Source organism: Elaeis guineensis, chromosome 12, assembly GCF_000442705.2.
Source record: "Elaeis guineensis isolate ETL-2024a chromosome 12, EG11, whole genome shotgun sequence".
In the NCBI taxonomy this organism is placed as follows: domain Eukaryota; kingdom Viridiplantae; phylum Streptophyta; class Magnoliopsida; order Arecales; family Arecaceae; genus Elaeis; species Elaeis guineensis.
In genome coordinates, this window is record NC_026004.2 from 11664561 (window position 1) to 11686665 (window position 22105).

The window sequence follows — 22105 nt, forward strand, 5'->3', positions numbered from 1 at the left end:
ATCAATTTAGGAACAACGCTGGATCAATAAAACGTTTGGAGGTATTGGTTGCACTGAAGAAAAATGCTGAAGGCCATAACAACAATAGATTTCCAAATGTCGCTCATCAGATGCCACAAGAACTTAAAGAACAGAAAACATGTCTTCGCTTACATCCTTTATAATGTACAGAGAGATTCAAAGAAATGAGTATATGTGATCTCCATGGCAGCAAGGTCTGAGCAACAAGGAAACAAGGGGCTCAAAGGTGACTCCCTCCTAACTGGCGGCACACCACCCCCACCAGCAGTAGCACCAGCACGACCAGCAGCTTGAGCCTGCAGCAGGAGAATTTTTTTTTTCAGAAAAAAAGAGGAAGGAGAAAAGCAAGAAGAGGAGATGATGATGATGATGATGATGTTTTGCATCGTGATACTAAATGAATTCGGCAATACTAGATGATAGTGGACTAAAAGGAACAGGTTTCTTAAAAAATAAAAATAAGTATTGTACAAGTGATCCAAGAATACTTTCATTCAAAATCGAAGAGCTCAAGCCTTCAACCAAATAGATGAGTCAGCTCAGATATTTCTACAAATGGATAAAAGGCAATAATGGTATATGTTGTCACTTTATTATGTTTTTTTTAAGTCTAATAAAAATTTATAACCTACATTATATTTTTCAAGTGTTCATGATCTTTTATTTTCACTCTGTATGCCTTAGCATATGCTAAAGTTTCAATTTAGGGGTAAGCAAGCTGCAAATCCAAAAGTAGCAAAATGAGTTGCAGGCAACTATTTGCAGGTGTCTGGTTGGCTGAAACTCATTTGCAACCAGCAATTGGATTGCAAATAAGGCTAAAATATTTGAAAAACTCTATCCAGTTAAAATTGAATAGTGGAAGCTAGTTCTTTTTCTTCTTTTTTGAGAACTATCTGCTCTCCAACATCACCCTCATAGTATTGATGGAGGGAGCCATTTTGTTTCTTTTCTCAAATCAGGGAGGTTTTACTCTGTCAATTCACAACATTAGCAGGAAGTGAGCTATGATATCCAAGAAAACTTTAATATCAATACTGTTTGGCAAGCTGATCCAATTACGAGTTTAGGGGATTTGAAGAGGGAAGCTCAATGCACATGATTAAAAAAATTCCCTTTGCCCTAGAAATGCAAATAGTCTCATTCTCATCAGATTTTCAGGAACCATGTTCCTGAGGGACTTTGCCTTTTTTGCCTTAAGTGTTCAGGACATCTTGGTGAGGTCATTGTTCCATGTCCTGAGGTATAGGGGATCACAAATAGGAGTACCCGGGTGTTGACCTCAACATACCAAAAAGTGCTCAATGTCAACATTGATCAATGCTAATATGGTAACACAAACTGATTCAGCTTTGTGATGATGGTTGAATCATAATGTGGTTTTCTTGCTAGTGATTTCAAACATGTTTGGTATATTGGTAAAAGCACTTATGGAGTTATGGTGAAATGCTCTAGCTCTCCCTGAACTACAGATTTGGGTTCCATTCTTAGGCAAATAGTCGAAGCCTACCTTGGAGTTGGAAGCTCATTGGAAGATGACATCATGTCCAGATATTACTTTGATATTTCCTAAGCAATTTAATACTCCTAATAAAAGTGTACCATATTACCATCAATGAAAGATATAGAGTTCCCTATCATGCCATTTCAATTATTTTCATTCTTTTATTAACCATAGGAAGGTTAGGTTATGGCTTCTTTCACAAATCTCACCTGACTTCTCCTTATGGAAGATATTGACATTTCTCTTTTCACAAAGCCCCCACAATGCTTAGGGTATTGTCATACAATCCATTCTCCCATTGCTCTCTACTTTTAGGAAGAAAATTTGAATGCATGATTGTATCACATCAAGCGTTAGCTGATGAAAATGTCCATATTTTAGTTGACATTAAATGGCTTATATTCAGTCTTGTTCAAGTAATTAATTTCACTAGCTCAAAAAATTGATAATATATGAAAATTTATCTGATACATGGGACAAGTCGTCACAGCAACTAGAATCATTATCCTGGGTCTCAACTCCAAGGACAGCTATCATCAAGCACAGTAGAGAAGTATGGCCCTTTCAAAGTCATGACTATAATAAATTATTTGGGCACAAGCAATATGAATCCTAATCTAAATAAAATTCTAAAATATGGATTTCAAACGTTGTGCAATTTATAAAAGTAGCTAAATACAATGCTAAACGTCAGACATTGTAGTGGTCAGAACATGACAGCATTAGCAATAATAAAATGCAGTATTCATGCATTCCTCATCTCATTTAGTCTTTGAGAAATTAGTTTCAGGTTCAATTAGTGTCTCATGGTTAATCTGAATTGTTTCTCAGGGTGATAACAAAGTATTATTGAGCCCATCTATGAAAAAAAATAATATATGGAGCCAGGGATAACCAGCACACTGGCAATGAAAGACCTTCACAAGATAAGGTGAGCAAAGAACATAAAAGGATGATGGAAATACAGAACAAGATTCAGTGGCTATTATAAAGTAAATAAACATCATAGACAACAAGATAAAGGTATGTCACAATCAAGCTAATAAGAACCTATAAGACAAGAAATTGCTTTATAAATATAAACAAACTATCTGGCAAAAGATAAACTTTTTCATTTTAAACTTGACAGATAATAAACAGTTTACAGGATAATCAGAAAAATTATTAAAACAGATTAACTCACCCTAGCTCGCATAGCAACTGCCCGCCCACGTCCGACTCCAAGAGCTGAGCCTTTGCTCTTCATGAAATCAACCAACAGATTAAAATCCAAGGAAAAGGCTTACACTATCAAAATAAGATGAGGAAAAAAATGTATTTCATACTCTGATCCTTGCATCCAAGCGTTTGGACATTGGGGCATTTTTCAGCATATCAGGAATGAGCATAAATCTGTAATTAAAATCATTTAGATGTCGATCTATGAAACTAACATATTGAAAAATGCAGGGCGTGATGAACTTACCTCACTTTGCTTCCTCTAATGAAAACATGCTCGAGTTGTGATACTTTGCCATCTTATCATAAATAAAAGGATTATGCATATCAAGACCCCCAATCATGATAAATCAAAAAGTATCAACTTGATGATTAATCCTAATGCATCAAGTATATGGTGTTTAAAAGAAGTGCAACAGTCAGCTTCAACACAATATAGGTCAAGAAGCATGGATGTTAAACCCACAGACCAATAAGACGTGGTGGAGACTGGCTCCACAAGTCAACAGACAATCAGCCTAGCTGTCGATGCCAGATTGGTTTAAAAGAGTCAAAGATAACAAATTTAACACTTCAATACTTCTGCTTGTGAACATAAAACAATTGAAACTAGCCTATTGTGCTATCTTTGGGCAACACCATGCAACTTTTGACGTACGTACTATTTCACATGTTAGACAACAATTCAAGACCATGACCAACCCCCTGTTGATACAAGAACAATGCACATTATTTAATTCCTTGGATTTTATTTTCCATCCATGTGCTATTATCAGATGGACAAAACTTTGCTTGATAATAAATATTTTGATCAAATAAGTAAGGACAAGTCTAAGATGCAAATCTTATCCATTTTGTCCTCCGAGCACAAGGTGATGCGGTACATGGTGATGGCAGGCAAAAGATCTAGGCTCATTGAAGAATAAATTATTTGAACCTTGCAGTTTATTTTACGCTCTTCTGAGCCATTTGAGTGACACTCTGTAGCTTTAAGAGCTATGCACAGCATTTAGAATGAGTTTGATGGAAGGCATGGCAAGTTTCTGGCTTCTCATAAATTGGATTTGAAAATCAGGTTCAACAGCATTAGCCTTCTTCCAAAGAATATATGCTTTAACAGTAAGCATGAAGGATTCGTGGAAGGCCAGTAAGTTTTATGTTAGCTGCAAAACAAGCAATTGAATAGTGCTGCTTCTAAATATAATTTTCAATATATAGATTTATCCAAGAAGATGATGTTATTAAAAAAAAAAAAACTTTTATAAAAGAAGCCTTTTTCTAGGGTTTCCCCAGTCAAATAAAAAATCTTTTTTTAAAAAAAAGCGGGGAACTGATTACAATATAAAAGAAACGAAACGAAAAGGAGCGACACGACTTCTATCTCATATAATTGGGAAGGAAAAAAAAGAAAGGGAAAGCATATCCAACCCTAAAGAAACCCAAAACGGAAGTGAAGAAGAACGAGAGAGTTCCCGTACCTTGGCGGTATAGGTGATGTTTTCGAGCTGGCAGTTCCAGTTGTCCTCGCAGTCGATCATGGTGCCACGGTAGAGCTCGCCGCTTTTCAGCTCCACCGTCACAACGTGCCCCGACGACTCGTGCAGCAGCTTCACCGGTATCCCCAGGCTCCGGCTCATCTTCTTCTTCTTCTTATTCTAATTCCTTTCTTTCCTCTCTTCTCCCCTCCACCCTGGGTCTGCCTCCAGACTCTAAACCCTAGTAGGCAGAGTGGAGGAGTTCGGGGTATTGGCTCTTTTACTGGAAATGTAAAAAAGATAAAAAAAAACAAGTCTCAGCCGGCTCACCCTTCACCTGACTCGGGTCAAGTCCGGCTCTGCAAATGTATCGCTATAATGGGCGATCGGGTGCTACAATTTTTCTGTCAGACGATTTCAGCCATAGTTATTGGTTCGCATTCATGAAATTTTATTTAGAATTCAGTACATATTTCGTTGATTTATACATTTCACTATTTCGTGACTATCAGAACTATGGAATGTCTTCATCCATCAGGCGGGGGTCTTTACTTCAATCAAGGCTTGGTCGAACACTAGAAATCTTCCACCCCAGCTTTGCACTCAATACCGATATGGCAGACTTGAAGTCTAATTTGGTACCCTGCTAGAACTCTAGGATTGGGAGATCTTTCAAGGTGAGAAGCAATGCCATCACTGATTTTTCGTTCAGTTTTGGCTTTGGCAAATGAGAACCCGAGTCCTAACAGAGAGGATAGCTTGATGAAGAATGGCGCATGGCGGCCCCACGGGATATGGGACTTCGGCCATTAGAGATCATCAGGGCCGATTCCTAATCGGCACCGCCATTCCATTGCAATCCTCCTCCTCCTCCCATTAGTTGACTGAACTGCTGCCAACGAGGCTTTAAAGACTGCCTTTTCCTAGAGGACATCAGTGATCAACCAGCACACTTCGCTAATCTGGTCTCCTCTGGGGCTCTGAGTCTCAGATGCTAATGTCCTACAGGAGCTGAGTTTATTAGTTCAGTTTGAGGCAAGTGGTTGATATCTTCCTGAAATGCAGCCACGCTATACTTCAACTTTGTAAATTGGGAAGTATTCCCCGAGCTGCTACCCCCCAAAAAAAGAAGAAAAAAAAAAAACTCCCTTCCAGTGTAACAAATCATGCTAGATGATAGAGAGACTCAAGTAGGAAATTTAAATTAATTCTGTAAAGAATCATTAACTGAGTGACCTGTCCGGTGGCTTCCAATGACAACCACCAACCATCATCAATTTAAATTTTGGCTGGCTACACTCCACTGACAAACTTTCTGATCTAATTCCACTAATTCATCCATCCATCCAACAATCTCAATTGAAAAGTCCAACCATAATATCATGAATTTTAAAGCAAAGCCAGCAAACCCCTGCGCTCGCCTATACTTAAGTGCTACTCTAAATTTATGGATTATTCTAAGATACCCAAGTTTTACAAGCTTTGAACTGGTCCTGTAAAGCTAGACCAAGATTTATTGTTTCACTGTGCAGCCACCGCAGAATTCACTTAAAATTGCATCCAGAATCTCCGGTCTTCCAAACCGAAGTCTTGTTTCTTTCTCTTCCAGAGAATAGGGAGGGTGCACTATGGCATACACTGCTTTCTGCATTAACAGTCAAAGTCTATGATCGCAAAGAACGAAATAATAAATTGTAGCAAGTGAAACAGAACTCCTACATTACATGAATAATTACATACCACGGGAATACAAAAGTAGCTTCATAGACACTTCATGTCGCTTACATCTTGGCTCACGTAGCTATGGATCAAAAGTACAACAACAATAGGGAACCAGAAATGAAAAGCAAAAATACTGAAATAAGTTTCTCCACTTAAATGATTCAAGTGACCAAAACCAGACCCTGTAGAATAGCAAAAAAAAAAAAAAGAGGGTAGAACTGCATCAATGACTGTATGTGATTTCAATCTTAGTGCAAAAATATCCAACAAAAACAGTCAAAAAGCAATTCAATGCAGATTTACATGGGAATTAAGGTTGCCAAGACACAGATGAAAGCTGTAAACAACTCGTCTCCATTATACAGGGTTCCGCAAACTCTACATTTGGATGGCTGCATCTGTTGAAAATAGTTGGCCATCTCTGTTACCTAGCAGATATGGGCCAATCACTGGTGCATGGAAGTTTCTGACACAAGTTGTACAACAAATGCTACTGTTCGCATATCATGCAACCAGAAAGAGAAATCAGAGTGAGGTGACAACTGGTCTAAAACAGGGCAGGTGCTTCTAGCATTATATGAAGGACTTGCTACTTGGAATACAACAACACAGTCAAAGACATCACTGCATATTTGTCAAAATCAATTTAAATATATGAGCAAGGAGTAGCATCAAATGTTTTTTTCAATGCAAAGTAAAATTATCCTCCCAACTAGTCTACATGTATCGATCAGGAATATATCCAATAAAGGAATCTTGGAAATCATCTAAGACCCAGAAGGCTACTATTAATGAGATACCGCTGAAATTATGCCGTCATGATCAAGTTGTTTTAGCTATCCCAAGAAATGCTTTCCGGAAATGCAACAACCCTGTTGCACAGGAAGGAGGATTTCCATAATTGAATGCTGCCCAATCAGCATGAGTCCAGGAACATGAGGATTTCTATCCATCTTGTTTCGCAATGTTACTTTAGTTAATATCTTAACATTTATACAAGGCAGGAATAGCACATGGCTATAAGAATGTGCATTGGCATTATCACTGGTATGTTAAATAGGGCTATAGGAGAAAGTTGAGCTCAGGGTTAAGCAATATGTAGCATAAATATATCATTTTTTGCCACTCTGAATCAGATTATCAGAACTACTAACTTTTAGACCTAAAGCAAGAATAAGTTCAATAGGAATCTTACCGGTTCTCAGAATAGACTCAAGAGTTTGGGCCCTCGAGTGAGCGCTTTAAATCCATTTCAACTTGGTGAATTGTCCATTGCATGCCTTCCAATTTCTGCAGTTCAATTGTTGTAACCAGAAGGGACCATCAAAGCTGACTTGATTGACAATAAACATTGCAAAGATAAATTTACCTTTACAATATCATGATATTGTCTGGCAATCGTATCAAAATGTGGATCCACACCTTGATACTCCCTCAAACGTGTAACCTGACAAAAGACAGGAACATCTATTGGTTGCAAAATAAAGTAAATTGAACTTCAGCACAGCAGAGGGCAGGCATCAGAATCAGATGTACAAAGCAATCCATATTTACCATGTGGCCCTCATTGTAACATTTAACCATTACCAAAAATTACAAAAGAAATGAGTTATAAGAAAAACAGATGACCTTTGCTGTAAAAGATTATTTTAAAAAACATCAAGAAATTTCTAAACAAGCCGTACTGCTTTATTATAGGCGATGGATGCTTCTTCTGTTGCTTCCAAGAGATATTTCCTGCAACAAGTGGTGAGTTTATTCACAAAAAAAAAAATCACTTCCTTAAATCCATAACCAACATAAAAGGTAATAAAAAATTACCGAATCCTATGCAGAGCCGGCACAGACTCCTTAGTGTAAGTATCCCGCAAGAGGAGATGCTCCAGAACGCTATAACCATAAGTCAGAAAACACATAAAGCTCTACAGAGCAGCAATACATGAAGAAGAAAGTTCACCCATATGCAACTAGACTAAACTACTTAATAAATACATCATAAGAGCATGCACGCTCTGGAGTTTAAGGTTGTTGCAAAACTTAGCATATAATTTACAGTGGAAATTCTATTTAAGGAATGATTAACATACAGAAGCTATAGATATTCCACTGCCATGTTGGAAAACCTTGAGCCAAGCTTGTCATATGCAATGAGTTAGGAGACATTCAGTGCGGTCATTAATACAGCGCATTAGTAAGTCAGATAAGAAGCATCAGGAGACACATATCTGATGTAACCAGGATAAGAGAAGATCAAATCTTTAATCTTTTTGTAACTCCTTATATGTAAGATAAAACCCTTGCACAAAAGAAGGAAATGGATTGCAGGTAAAAAGCTGTAACATTACAAATACAAAAAATAAACTATGCCATCACAGGACACTCATATTGGTGATTTCATAACTGACACCTATTTGACACATCCATCTCACCACATCAATGACAAGTATGCCCAGCTACAAACGTTTGTAATAAAATAATAGTTACTCTAAAAAGGGTAATGGCTGCATATACAATGATCCAATAGGCAAAGAGCTAGAATATGTTTCTTACCATGGATTATTGCTGAAGACTGTAAGGATATATCTGAACCTATTGAACCATCAGCTAGCACAGAAAAGACACAAACATACACAAACACACATTCCTTTTCTGTCCCACAAGGATAAGAAATTCAAAATTGAAAAAAATTCCAAATAACGGAAGACTGCAGCTTTATGACTACCTGTTAAGCAAAACAAAAAGCACTAGAGCAGAAAGGAAAGCCAGACATGCTGGAAAAGGACATAAAACGAGAAAAAATGGATACATAAAAGGTGGTCACTGTTTATTTGTTGAATTAAACAAAGCATGCATTGGCTATCAAATTGAAATTCATGCTTTTTAAACTTTTCAAGCTTGGATTTTGAACATTCTTGAAGGTGGAGCCAACCTCAACAGTCACAATAAACATCCAAAACATTTTAACAAAGAAGCATGCCTCCCAGATGCTCACCCTCTGCAACGCGCACATTGAGCATTACAACTACAATGGTACCATGTATGTACTTGTCTATCTAATGATACTTGCTCCATAATCAATATTGTTAGTTGGTTTTGATGTATCAACCTGAACTGAGACGGCATAAAATTGACAGGACCCATAGCAGTGAAAAAATGAAGAGTATAAGAGCATGAGTAGTGGAATGGCAACTTTTCGACCACAATTTAAGATTTTTTTTTTAAAAAAAAAAGAATGTAGAGACACACCTCAATTTTGCATTCATTGTTTGGCACCTCTTACAGAGCCAAGTTTTCCTTAGTTCATCCTGTTTCACATAAGAAAATAAAAGGAGCATGATCAAACATTGCACCTCAGGAATAAAAGAATAACTATCATACCTCATCTCTTATATTTGGCAGGAGATGGATAATTTAGCAGGCTTACGTATTGATGCTGATGTTGCAACTTTAGATCCTTAACAAACTTGACAAGAACCCCAAGTATCTGCTCTAGAACCTACGTAGATGGTCATACAGCCAAAAAAGGAAAGGGAGGGAAAAAACACAGTAGTGATGAGTGCAAAAGGCAAACTATAGTGCAAATTTAAATAAAAAGCTATATGAGTGACAGGGAAGTGAAAGGACGTGAAAAATAAGATAACATACATTATAGTGTTCTGCAAACTTCCTATCCATTGAATATAGATCCTCTAGCAAAACAGCCTCTTCTCTTTCAATCTCCTCAATAATTAGTTTTACCCTGACCATGAGAAAGCTTTTAAGATTAGAAGCAGCCAGGGACAACCATAAATCCATAACAACAGTGATGCTGACAGCCTCATAGTCAGAGAACGCGACATGATACCTTGGACAAAGATATGGTATCACCAATAACTTTAATATATTAAACATTCAAAATATGCTAAACATGCAAATATGTGTATAATAGCAGCAAGATAACTCAGATAGTTATTCATATCCCATAACCATAGGTACCCCATTCAATTCACCTGCCAATAATGATCAAAAACAGATCTAAACATCTAATATTTATAAATCAACAAATCAAAGTCCTCTGCTGGTGAAGACAATACATTACAACGGGGAGAGAGAGAGAGAGAGTATCTTCCTTGATCTAAAGAAGAACAAGAAGAAGAAAGAGGGGAAATTAAGGTTCGCCATTTCGGTATCAGACCTCATTCCAGTACCATCCTATTATGGTGTCAGTACACAGTATGGTATGGTAAGATTTGACATATTCAATGTCAACACAATACGGTTTGGCATACCAAGTATTGATATTGCATGGCACAATGTACTGATTCAATATCGGTGCAAGAAGGAAATAATGGTCGTATGATAAGAAACTTTCAGTTCATAAAGGGCTCTCATTTTTGGAAAGAGAAATTAAAAAAAAAATGACAACAATTTGGAAATGAGATGGACAGTGGACATTATGGCATTTTTAAAGCCATCAACACAAGCAACAGAACATCATATGCAAGATACTTGGTAGGTGAAGCAAGGAAAAGAGACATAATATAGAAGAGAGTGCAAAGGTTCACCTTTCTGGAAGGCGAGCACTTGCTATCTGACTAATGGAAGAGGAGTCTGCTGCACATAGACAACAACTTATACACCAGATGGATTAAATAAAATGCTCATAATTATATAAATCATCTTCCTGATATTAGTCAATTTACTTTGTTACCTATTTCATCCATTGCAAACACATCAGCTAATGTATCACACTTAGCTTCTAAGCGAGATTCAATTTCCCTAACAAGGGATCTCTGATATTCCGCCATATCCTACAGTGACAATATTACGGTGATGTATGGATGAGGGTTGTGCTATTGTAAATATTAAATCTTAGCAGGGACTGCACAATGCAAAAAAGAGCTCAGTTTATGTTGAACGTCAACTTCAAAACCATAAACTCCAAAGATACGTACCACAGCCATGGCAGGCTGCTCTTGCTGGACTTGCCATAGATAAGCTGGTGTTACTCCAAGAAAACGATTTGGCACTCCACCAACTCCAGGTTCAACCATATCACTATTAGGTGGAGAAGCAAGGCCCAACATACTGATATTGCTAGTTGCATAACTATTATTGAAACTTGTTGAGTTTGAACTTGAGCTGGGTGTGATACTGGTAGTTGTGCTATCAAGAGAGCTTCTTGATGTCATGCTCAATTTTTCAATCTCTTCCTCATGAATTTCCCCATCTTTAGAAAGAAGAGGAAGTCTCAATCTTTGAGCAGCCTCAGCAACAGCTAATCGATGCTCAAGAGATTCATAAACCTGAAACCATCAGACTGTTTCAAATCCACCTGCTCATTAGACACAACCAAAGAAAGAAACGGTATTCTAACTATGATATATGGCAACAAAAAAATATCTAGATGCTACACGTGATTCATAGTGACAAAATGACAGACCCACTTAGAGCATACCAACATCCAACATCAAGATCCAAGTTAATATAACTAGTTGGTTACTGGCAAAACAAATTAGATGACTTTTCAGAATCTTGATGTAAATCTCCGTCTTGTGCAGCAACCACTTGCTTTGAAGCTGAATTGGAGATCTAAAACCTTTGACCTGTATGTTTTGCTTGGTCAATATGGAACTTGAGACATATTCGCAGATCTGGTAAGGAATCATTATTAAAGTAGTTCTGTTAATGATGGGAACATTTTGGTTTAGGAATACTTTAAAAGTTTGATGGTATTGACCAGTCTTTCTTCCCAGGATCAACATCAGACATACTAAACTGAAGAATTTAAGAAGCCATTACCCAAAAAATAGGATGATAGAGAATGAGATGTACAAGTTCTGATGCAGGTAAACGAAATACACCAATATAAATTACATCATTCATCAGACTCTTGCATAGTTCTTCTTTTCCTAATTCTAATCATCAAAGTTCAGAGAATTATCAAAATTACACTTGCAGTCAAGCATAAACTACCTACTTTTACAATCACTCAAGTAATGACATTATATATCTAGATGTAACAACAGTTCCCAGGAATTACAAATAAGTTTGATTGTCTAATTCTCCAGTCAGATCTAAATCTTTTTAATCAAGTGCAAGATCAAAGCTTGAGAGGGGCAAGGATGGTGAACTCTAACACTGAAAGAGCCAAGAAGAAAAGAAGGAAACAAATAAAGGTTAGATCTTTTGACACTGGCAGAGAGAGAGAGAGAGAGAGGGACACCCAAAATACTAGAACAGAAAATTGGGAGCATACGCTGGTCTTGTAGGAGCCTCCCTTCAGATGCTCACTCATCTGTTAAACCACAGTTAACTCTAATGACAGATAGTCCCGGATCAATTGGGTGTAAAATCCAAATGAATAAACGACCAAATATTACATCTAAGAACTTCTCAATACCAACTACAATAAAGGTGATCAAACAATCTAAATTAAACGAATGAAAAGTTTCTGTAAATTATAAACAGTAACATACATAATGGAAGTGAACAGCAAAAAAAAGGGGAAAGAAGATCAGAATGTAGGCATCAGATGACGCAATCTGCGATGACTAGAACGCAACTTGCCTGGAAGATGATGACCAAGCTATTATCACTTGAAAAAGGAATGAAAACATTAAAAATCAAAAATCAAAAAAAAAAAAAAAAAACACACGCTATCACTTGATGTGCGAGAAGGTCCTCTAGAATTGGCAAATACATGCACAACCTCCTTCTCCCCTTCTCGTATAATTAAATATTAACATCCATATAAAACAAAAAATATATCTCTTGTGACATATAGACATAGGAAGCTCGATAAGAGGGTTGCTGACAATAAGAAAAATGGCAAGCTGGCAAGTTTTCTTCCCTCTTTTCTTGGTTAATATAGGCCACATCCAGTTCCAAGACAAAGACACAGACGCACTAAAAACCCTACAAAAAAAAATTGGGAGCATATGCTGGTCTTTATAGGAGCCAACCTTCGGGCCCTCATTGGTCTATTAAACTGTGGTTAACTCTTAGGAAAGATAGATACTCCCACAATATTTGTAAATTATGTCTAACAGCTTGTCCCTTCCAACTTTGACAAAGGTGATCAAACCATCTAAATTAGAAGGAAAAAAATGAATATTGTAAATTCTAAACAACAACACATGGAACAGAAGATAGTCAAAGACAATTGGAAAAAGAATATGCAAATATAGGCTTCGCATGATGCAATCTATGGTGATCACAGTGCAGCTTGCCTGGATGATGATTGAGCTATTATTAGTTAAAAAGAAAATGAAAACAAATTGATAGCCCTTAATGCATGAGAAGGTCCTCCAAAAATAAATAACACATGCACCATCCCTCCCCTTCTCATAGAAACCAAATATTAATATCCATATAAAACGAAAAAGATATATTTTTTAAGAACACATAGATGTGGGAAGCTCAGTAAGTGGGATGCTGATGCTAAAAAAAAAAAAAAAAAAGAAAAAGAAAAAACTGCAAGCTGACCAATTTTCTTCCCTCCTTCCTTGATTAATATAGCTACAGCCAGATCCAGCAATTTCAACACCAACACAAAACCTTGCCCTTGGTTCATGTTGCCCTAATCCTAACAACCATTATAATAAAGCATGCCACATAATATTGAGAGGAAACATAGAAAAACCAAGAAATGGAGAGGTGAAAAGATAGTGAACTCTATAAAACTGAAAGAGCCAAGGTAAGAAGAAGGAAAAGAAGAAAGGTTAGATCTTTTGACGGATAGAGAGAGAGAGAGAGAGAGAGAGAGAGAGAGAGAGAGAGGAGCATATGCTGCTTTTTATAAGAGCCAACCTTGGGACCCTTGCTAGTTTCTTAAACTACAGTTAACTCCAAAGATTGATGGTCCCTCATTCGTTGGGCCTAAACTCCAAATGAATAAAGGATCAAACATCAAATCTAAAAACCAGTCTCTTCCAACTTCCACAAACTTGATCAAATGATTCTAAATTAAAAGAACAAAAAGTTATTTTAAATTCTAAAAAATAACACATGGAACAGAAAAGAGTCAAAGAAAATAAAAAAGAAGATGCAGAAGTAGGCATTGGGTGATGCAACTTGTGGTGATCACAGTGCAGTTTGCTTAGATGATGACTGAGCTATTATTAGTGGAAAAAAAAATGAAAACATTAAAAATCGATAGTTCCTCATGTGCGACAAGGCCCATAAAAATGGCCAGAGAATGCACCATCTTATTTTTTTTTTCTCCTTCTCATATAAACCAAACATTAACATCCATATAACATAAATGATATATTTTTTAGGAATATATAGATGTGGGAAGCTCAGTAAGCAGGATGCAGACGACAAAGAAAATGGCAAGCTGACCATTTTCCTTCACATAGTTATTGGTTAATACAGCTACAGCCAGATTCGGCATTACACAATCAGGGCAACCCAAATCCCAAACCTCGGTAGATGTAGCTGTATTGTTAATAGCCAATACAATAAAATCCACCACATTATATTAAGAGGAAAACAGAGAATTCCAAAAATGGAGAGGGACAAGGATGCTGAACTCTAACAGTGAATGAGCCAAGACAGAAAGAAGAGAAAGGGAAAAGGCACTGAAAATCCTAGAAAAGAAATTGGGAGAATATGCTAGGCATACAATCAAAATGCACCACAAGTAACTCTAATGATAGGTAGTCCCACATCGATTGGGCATACTATAAATACCTGCTCATTAGATTCTCAACTAAACAAGGATATGGTATTCTAAGGATGATAGACGGCAACATAAAAAGATGTAAAAACATTTTCCTCTATCTTTATGGTACACATGATTCATTGTGATACAATGGGAGAACCAATTGGAGTCCATATCAACTGCCAATATTAATATGCAAGTCAATACAACTTGTGAATTATTGGAAAAACAAGTTAGATGACTTTTCAGCGTCTTGACATAAATCTCCATCTGATGCAGTAAATACTTGCTTTGAAGCTGAATAGGAGATCTGGAAATTCTGAGTTGTATATTTTGCTGAGTCAATATGAAACTTGAGTCAAATCCGGATCTGGTGAGGAATTGTTAAAGTGGTTCTACTAATGCTAGCAGCATTTTCATTCAGGAAAACTCTGAATGTTTGTAAGCACCGACTGGTCTTTCTTTTTCTAGTATAAACACCAGTACGCAAAGTTGAAATATTGGAAAGCGATTCCAAGCATTAGGATGTTAGAGTGCAACGTACAAGTTCTGATTCACGTAAACGAAATATCTGACAAAATAATACATCACGCTCTTGTGCAGTTCTTTTTTTCTTGATTCTAATCATCAAAAGATACTTTGCACTAAACTAATTTTTCCATAAATTATCAAAATTATACTTGCACCCAATCATATAGTACCTACTTTTACAACCGTTCAATCAATGACATTTTATATCTAGATGTCGCAAAACTTCTTAGGAATTACAGATAAGCTCGACGCATCGAGTGCAAGATGAAACCCAGGAAAAGTTTGATGCCTGATTCTCCAACAAGATCTATTTTTTTTCTTCAAGTGTGAGATCAAACCTGGGGAGAGCAATTCAAGCCGAGCTGTTGGTAGAAAGCCTGACCCTGAATATCTCTAAGTCCCCCGAGGTTCGCAGCAGACACCGCCTGATGGTATTCTTCTACCATTGAAATTGCCTCGCAATAAACCGCCTGTGCTCACACCCAGACGAAATCTCATTACATAATGATCATTCTGAAACAAAAGAAACATAGCCCTAAAAACCTAAACCTAACTCCATCGAAGGGGAGAGATCGCCTACCATGGCTTCCAAGTATCGCGTCCTCTCTCTGGCCATCTCCTCCCTCGCCTACGATTCAAATCGAACAACGAATCAAACAAAAAGGGCTGAAACCGAGATGTTGGGAAAGGGGAATGGATTAGAGATGGGATTACGAGCTGGAGATCGGCGTGGGCGGACTTGGAGACGTAGGAGCCATCCGGAGCGAGGGAATGGCGTTCGAGCTGGTCAATGAGATGGGTAACATCGGCCGGCAAGCTCTGGGACTGTGCGTTCTTCGCCATTGATCGCCGGCGGCGGCGACGAGATGGAGAGAGGAAAGCAGCGTGGTGAGTGAGGTGGGCTTTCCGTTTAAATCGAAACCGGTAGTGCGTCTCAAAGCCGGCCGTCCAAAAGTAATATTTTTTCGGCTTCTATGCGACGGTTTATACATGTTCGTATTTCCCACAAAGTTGAGATGAAATTATCAATTGGCTTGCTTCGAAAGGCAAATGGGGTTTTATTTAGTCCCTTCGTAATTCCACCATGACATCTGTTCGTCGCACCTTTAAGAAGATAAACAGCATCGCGAATTGAATTACATTCTTTATTATCAGGCACATCAAAACTGATCCCATGTCAAAACGATATTTATTTATGAAGCCTGCAAGATATTTTATATTTTAATTTTTTGAATTATATTTATATTAAAATAGTGGGATCGGCCGTTTGTATCCAAAATTATAAAAAAATAAATAAATAAATAAATGAGGATTGGTGTTTGATCTTGTATGTATCAAATTTTCGATCAATTTTTTTTTTGAAATCAAATTTATTTTTGAAGTAACATCGTGACGCAAGTCAACAAAAAAATTTTAAGTCATGAAAATATTTTTATTTAATTTTTAAAAAAATCATAAATCACCTATCATATCACTATTTGATTTATCGATCCACTATGAAAATTTATGATTGGCTAACAAGTGAGTAGGACTAACTAATACTACTAACTACTAGTGTGCTGCGCCAATTTCCAACCACCACCTCGATCTGATGAATTTCATATTGATAAGTCTGATAATTGATAGCAATATATTTGTTCTAACACTAATCTAATTGATTGTAACTACAACATGAAATGGCATAGGTAACGAAAAAAATATAAAAATATGTGAAACTAGGATAATTGTACTTGGGTTATCCTCTGAAACTATATATCTAGAATGAAGTAGTTAGATCATATATATCAAGCTCCCTTGATAAGTAGCAAGTCAACCAAATTGCGGCACTTGGATAGAGTTAAGTTGATTTAAAATATTTATTTTTTCTCATCTTAGTATTAGATCAAAATTTACCATGAACAATACTATTGGCCACAAATATGCCGCTAATCTCAGCCTAGGTCAAGTGAATATCTAAGCCCAACTCATCTCTCCAATCCACAAATATAATTAGGCACGTTTATTAGCAGCTAGCTGGTATCCATACTTGGTTAAGGTTTTGAACATGATGTTTGCAACTGGAGACCCGTTTATTGTCGGAATACATACCAATATCCACCTTTATGATTTCATATAATGTTCTTAGAACTCCATCATGAGATGTTTTATATTAATATACCTCTTACAACCAAAACCTGATTCAATGATCTAAAGAGTGCCAATTGATCTGTGCGCAAGAGGAAGAAACTTTTTAATTTGCATATAGGAAAAAAATAGAAAAGAGGTCATCAGAGCTGATCTGACCAAGGGCTCTTTGATGCTTCGGCCAGAGAAAGGATTATGTGGAATAATATAGGAGAATAAGATTTACAAGGATAGTAAAATGCATGCATGATATCATATGTTCTACATATCGAGTACATCAAGTTTCTTTTTATAGATCAAGAGATTTGACAGTGTTGGACTCTTGAGTCCTAATTCAAGTGAAGAAGAAACTCCTAACTTTTGTATTTAAGAAAAACTAGTTCAACTAAAGAAAGTTTTCATTTTTCTCTTGATACCACATGTTAGCTCATGATTGGTAGATCAGGTTCAGGCGACATCTATACCTATTTACAGATGTGGGTGCTTCGCATTGGGTAAGCACTAACCTGCTTGACCAAATCAACTTCTCTATATTCGAGAGTTGACCAATTAAAGTGCATCTAGAATTATGTGGTTATTTGGTGATTTTCGTAAGAATGAACATTTTCCCCCTCAATTTAATGGAGTCTGCTTGCATCCCATCCAATGGGGCACGTCAAGCTGAATCCATATTTATACTTCTAGGCCTCTACGTTCTCATCCATATGGCTGCAAGTTCGATATGTTTAGCTAAGTTTTTGACCAGCTCTAACATAACCCGAGCTTCATATCTTCACTCCTAATCCACCCCAACCCAAGATCTGGTTGGAATTTCTTTGACCCAACTTAATCCCTTCTTAGACTAAATTTGAGGAGGTCAGTATCAAATCAGGTTGGTTGGACTGCAATAATTAGATTAGAGAGGGTTGCATAAGAATTTTAAGGTAGGAGAAGGGTTTGAAATATTTATATTTAGTTCATATTTGTTGGTTTGAATTTGATGGCAACCTGCATAATTTTATTTTATATTTTAGAACTAAAGACATAATTGTATTAAACATATAAACAATCTTTATGAAACATTATAGATTATTTATTTATTTATTATTTGTTTATTCACCAGTTAGGCCGCGTTGGGGTGGAGATATGGTTGATCGTGTTTAACCTCAATCCTAACCCACTACGATCCAACTTTGTAACACTAACAATGAGCGGTTGGATGGTTTGGGTTTTGTTTGAGCCCAACCCATGCTGCGCTCCTTCCCACCGGAACCAGTCAGCCCGCTCCCGTCTCATTTCTCCCGTCCTCCAAAAGCCTCAACTATATTTCACAGCGTCAAACACTCAAACAGTTGACGTCTTACTCCAAAGCAGCAAAAGACTCGACTTTTTGAATTTTTTTTCTTTTTCTTTTTCCTTTTAGTTTTCCCTTATCGAATCCTTTCTTGCAATGTAATTAGACTGAATACCAACCGGCGCGATGCTGTCAAGACCCATCCAGAGGCTGATAGAGCACCATGAGGTAATTACGGAGAACTTCTTCAGAAGCTCCGCGAATAGAATCAAGGCTCTGTTTTCAACTAGTTCTTCTAGGCTAGCTGAGTATATTGAGCTCCCAAGGAGGCGCCGGGGATCAGAACGGAAGCCCCTTGCAACACCAATCAATGAGCTCAAACGGCGGGCGAGAGTGGAGCGGAAGATGAGGCGGGAGGTGCGGGAGTTCACGCTTCGGCCGCCCGAGAATGGGCTTTTGGTCAAGAGTCTGATTCCCGTTGCCCATGAGGTGTTTGATGCTAGAAAGGTCCTCTTTGCCTGCGTCTTGAGGGTGATGGAGAGCATCCCTATCCATGTGTGCAGGTAAATAATTCAACATGCTTCAGTTTTTACCAAAAAGTTCTTCTTTTAACGATTGAAGTAGATCATTAGCATTAATTGGTTAGTATTTGATCAAATTTTGTCACCTGCAAAAGATAACATAGAATATGGTGATGAAATTGAATTCAGTTTGCATACAATGTCTAAAACGGGTGCTCATTTTCATACTTCATTGCTTGCAATGTTGCGCAATCCAGATTTGAAAGTCATGCTTTAGTAATAACCATGAATTGGATGTGAAAATGTTGTTTTTTCCTTTCTTTTAATGAATTGGTTGTGATGTAGAGTATGTGGGGAAGTTCATGTGGGAATGGTTCCTTATCGGATACGCTCATGTGATGTTGTTGGGAGTTTGTCCACCAAAGATCACAGCTGGGCAAAGGGAGGAATGGAGCATGTTCTTCCACTCGTGGAATCCTTTCATCTCTATGACAGACTAGGTAGAGCAGTTTCACATGAAGAGCGGCTGGAAGTTGATAGGATTCCAGCTATTGTGGAGCTTTGTGTGCAAGCTGGCGTGGACATCCCTGAGTACCCGACAAAGAGACGAGCCTTTCCAGTTTATAATATAGGAGGGAAGATGATAGATTTTGAAAAGAAGTTTCCGCGAGATTACTCGAGTGGGAAAGATATCCAGCCATTTGGATTTTGGCAGTGGAAGAAGAAGCCTGGGGATAGTGATTCTCCATCATTCTCATCTAATGACAGTATTCAAGGTTTGTTGTCATATGATTTTTAAAACTCTCCTATACTTTGCATAAGATGCTTTATCATATTATGCTTATAATCAGATTAAGATGCACACCAAATTTCATTATTGTTTTTGCTATGAACTTTATATTTTTTTCTTTTTGCTTGAGGCACTTCATATCCCACATTTGGAGCTGAAGTTTGGGCTGTGTCGGGGCACTGATGGGGGATCTAAAATTTCAGAAGAAAATCCTGAGTTTGGTGCATAGGAGATGTGTGAAAATCTTCCTATTTCACTGCTCGATTAGCTCCTATGTCAGTTACACCGTGATCTCGAGATGTATGAAATTTCATACTTCACGAAGAATTGTGGGGTGTTCTAGAGTAGAAGGAACAAGATTATTTCTCACGAGGAATGGGTAGGAGTTGAAGAATGTTGAGAAATATTGGATAAAACATAAAACTAGGTTGAGGAGGATAAAGTCCTTTCCATTGAGCATGCTCTTTGTATCATTTCATCTGTTTGTCAGTGGTGGAGACAAGGGTAGATAAGTACTATCTAAGGACTCATGCGGGTGTGTATTTAGTCTTACATTAACTATTAACCAGGCAGATCTTGGGTATTTATATAGGACCAAGGAATCAAATAATACCTTCGGATCAGTCTTTTTGGATGAACTCCTAAGCTATGACAAATGGTATAAGAGCGAACCTGGCTCATAAATCATATAAACTAGGGGATACTGGAGTATAGGTTCTTTTGGGGTTGGCTATAGGCTGATCATAGTGTTTGCAATTGGATTTGTAGTATCTGTGCTTGAATTTGAATAGATTTGGATCCTTAACCTAACAAGAATACTAGGGCTTAAATGGGGAAAATATGTAAAGATTTGTGCAGGCAACTGTTTAGTCTCATATTGGGTATGCATTAGGTATATCTTAGGTACTTATATAGGGCTAAGAAATGCAAATAATCCTTCCGACTAGTCTTTTTAGATTCTTAGGTTGTGAGAATATGTACACCTTCACTCTTTTCCTATTTGATTTTTGTAGCAACTCTTTACTGCATCTAGATCTATTTTGTGTGCAACAGCACTCATGAATTATACATGAGCATATGATGCATGCACTCCATCTACCATAAAAATATATACAAGATTTTTGAAACAACCATAAAGATGCCATTGGCAATTTATGTTTCTTTCTCAGTATCACCTAAAAAATAACCTTTCCCAATGTCAGTTGTGATACTCTCTTCTGAATTTGTGCTGGTAGCCTCTTACATCTAACATGTCAAGGTGCATCTTTTGTAGATATAGCTGTGCAAGGCATGGATGCATGGGAAAAGATGCGATCAGGTGCTTTGAAGCTCGTGAAGAAATATCCTGTCCAAACTTGTGGGTTCTGCCCTGAGGTCCAGGTGGGGCCGAAGGGACACCGGGCGAGGATATGCCAGGCCTACAAGCACCAGATGAGGGATGGGCAGCATGCTTGGCAGGAGGCCACTGTTGATGATCTGGTGCCGCCGGTCTATGTCTGGCATGTGCCTGACCCGGATGATGGCAACCCGCTCATGCATGAGCTAAGGAGGTACTATGGCAAACTGCCTGCAGTGGTAGAGCTATTTGCTCAGGCTGGTGCTATTGTTGGAAAGGATTATTATGGACTGATGAGGAAGGATGTTGCTCTGCCTGCACTTGATGAGGAGAGTTTGGTTGTGTGAAATAGCTGACGCGAGTGATTGGATTACTGGAGCAAGTGTTATGATCTAACAGTACATATGCTTTACATTTTCATGCTGCTGCCTTAACAAGTGAAAATAGATACAGAAAGTGCACAAATAGCATTTGATATTGGTGTTTGCTATGTTCAGTTTTACGTGGAAGATGGTGAAGGAGCATTTTGGCCACTTACTCTATGGCTAGCGGTGGTCATGTTTTGGCTCCTAATCATAACAAAGAATTGTAATCAGTAGCAATGCCAGTGCTAACGTATGTAAGCTATAGGATTCTAATATTATTTTTTGTTGTACATGGGTGTTGCCCTCAACTTTCTAGAGCTTATAGCATGTTTGGAGACTGTATACTTACCCCAGGCTCAGTTCAATTCCATACATCTTATAAGTTTAGAGTAATGCCATGGAGCGAAGTATTCTTCATGACACAATGCACAAGCTGATTGCTGTAACTCATGGAAGTTGTTGCCAAATATGGAGTCTGTCTAGCATTCAGTTACCAAGTCAGCATTTGTGGGTCCTTCAAGCTTTTCCTATACATATTAAAGAATTTTCCAAAATTTTATTGCTCAACACTTTTCAAA

General features: G+C 37.6%; 2 protein-coding genes across 8 annotated transcripts; one reads left to right on the top strand and one right to left on the bottom strand.

Moving 5' to 3' along the window:
- Nucleotides 1–23: 23 nt before the first annotated feature.
- On the bottom strand, nt 24–16127 carry LOC105055203 (AUGMIN subunit 4). 6 transcript variants are annotated; one of them, XR_012135790.1, is made up of 17 exons: nt 15833–16127; nt 15699–15746; nt 15457–15588; nt 10875–11225; nt 10631–10730; nt 10485–10533; nt 9586–9679; nt 9365–9436; nt 9187–9245; nt 7762–7830; nt 7626–7677; nt 7310–7387; nt 7136–7230; nt 6244–6338; nt 5959–6122; nt 4222–5863; nt 24–317 (listed from the first exon to the last, which is right to left on the bottom strand). XR_012135790.1 is itself a non-coding variant. In XM_010936957.4 (14 exons), the coding sequence occupies exons 1-13, from the start codon at nt 15959–15961 to the stop codon at nt 7153–7155; spliced, it is 1311 nt and encodes a 436-aa protein (XP_010935259.1). In that variant the 5' UTR covers nt 15962–16124; the 3' UTR covers nt 5911–6122; nt 7136–7152. The 6 variants fall into 6 exon arrangements, 1 of the variants encoding a protein (XP_010935259.1); XR_833679.4 differs by having other exon boundaries at nt 6244–6433; nt 15833–16126; XR_012135792.1 differs by lacking the exon at nt 6244–6338 and having other exon boundaries at nt 10485–10530; nt 15833–16124.
- A 2289-nt stretch (nt 16128–18416) lies between these two features.
- Nucleotides 18417–21842, top strand: LOC105055202 (APO protein 3, mitochondrial). Of its 2 annotated transcripts, XM_010936956.4 has the most exons (4): nt 18417–18572; nt 18682–19078; nt 19382–19812; nt 21100–21842. In XM_010936956.4, exons 2-4 carry the CDS (start codon nt 18702–18704, stop codon nt 21507–21509), a joined length of 1218 nt encoding a protein of 405 aa, XP_010935258.1. In that variant the 5' UTR covers nt 18417–18572; nt 18682–18701; the 3' UTR covers nt 21510–21842. The 2 variants fall into 2 exon arrangements, with proteins under 2 accessions (XP_010935258.1, XP_010935256.1); XM_010936954.4 differs by having other exon boundaries at nt 18438–19078.
- The last annotated feature ends 263 nt before the right edge of the window (nt 21843–22105 follow it).

Coding starts and splice junctions, on each gene's coding strand:
- LOC105055203 (XM_010936957.4), bottom strand. CDS start 15,961: ATGGCGAAGAACGCACAGTCCCAGAGCTTGCCGGCCGATGTTACCCAT. Junction 9,437..9,585: donor AGTTTGCAGAACACTATAAT/GTATGTTATCTT, acceptor CCATCTACGTAG/GTTCTAGAGCAGATACTTGG. Junction 7,831..9,186: donor ACAATGAATGCAAAATTGAG/GTGTGTCTCTAC, acceptor TTATGGTTATAG/CGTTCTGGAGCATCTCCTCT.
- LOC105055202 (XM_010936956.4), top strand. CDS start 18,702: ATGCTGTCAAGACCCATCCAGAGGCTGATAGAGCACCATGAGGTAATT. Junction 19,079..19,381: donor ATCCCTATCCATGTGTGCAG/GTAAATAATTCA, acceptor GTTGTGATGTAG/AGTATGTGGGGAAGTTCATG. Junction 19,813..21,099: donor ATCTAATGACAGTATTCAAG/GTTTGTTGTCAT, acceptor CATCTTTTGTAG/ATATAGCTGTGCAAGGCATG.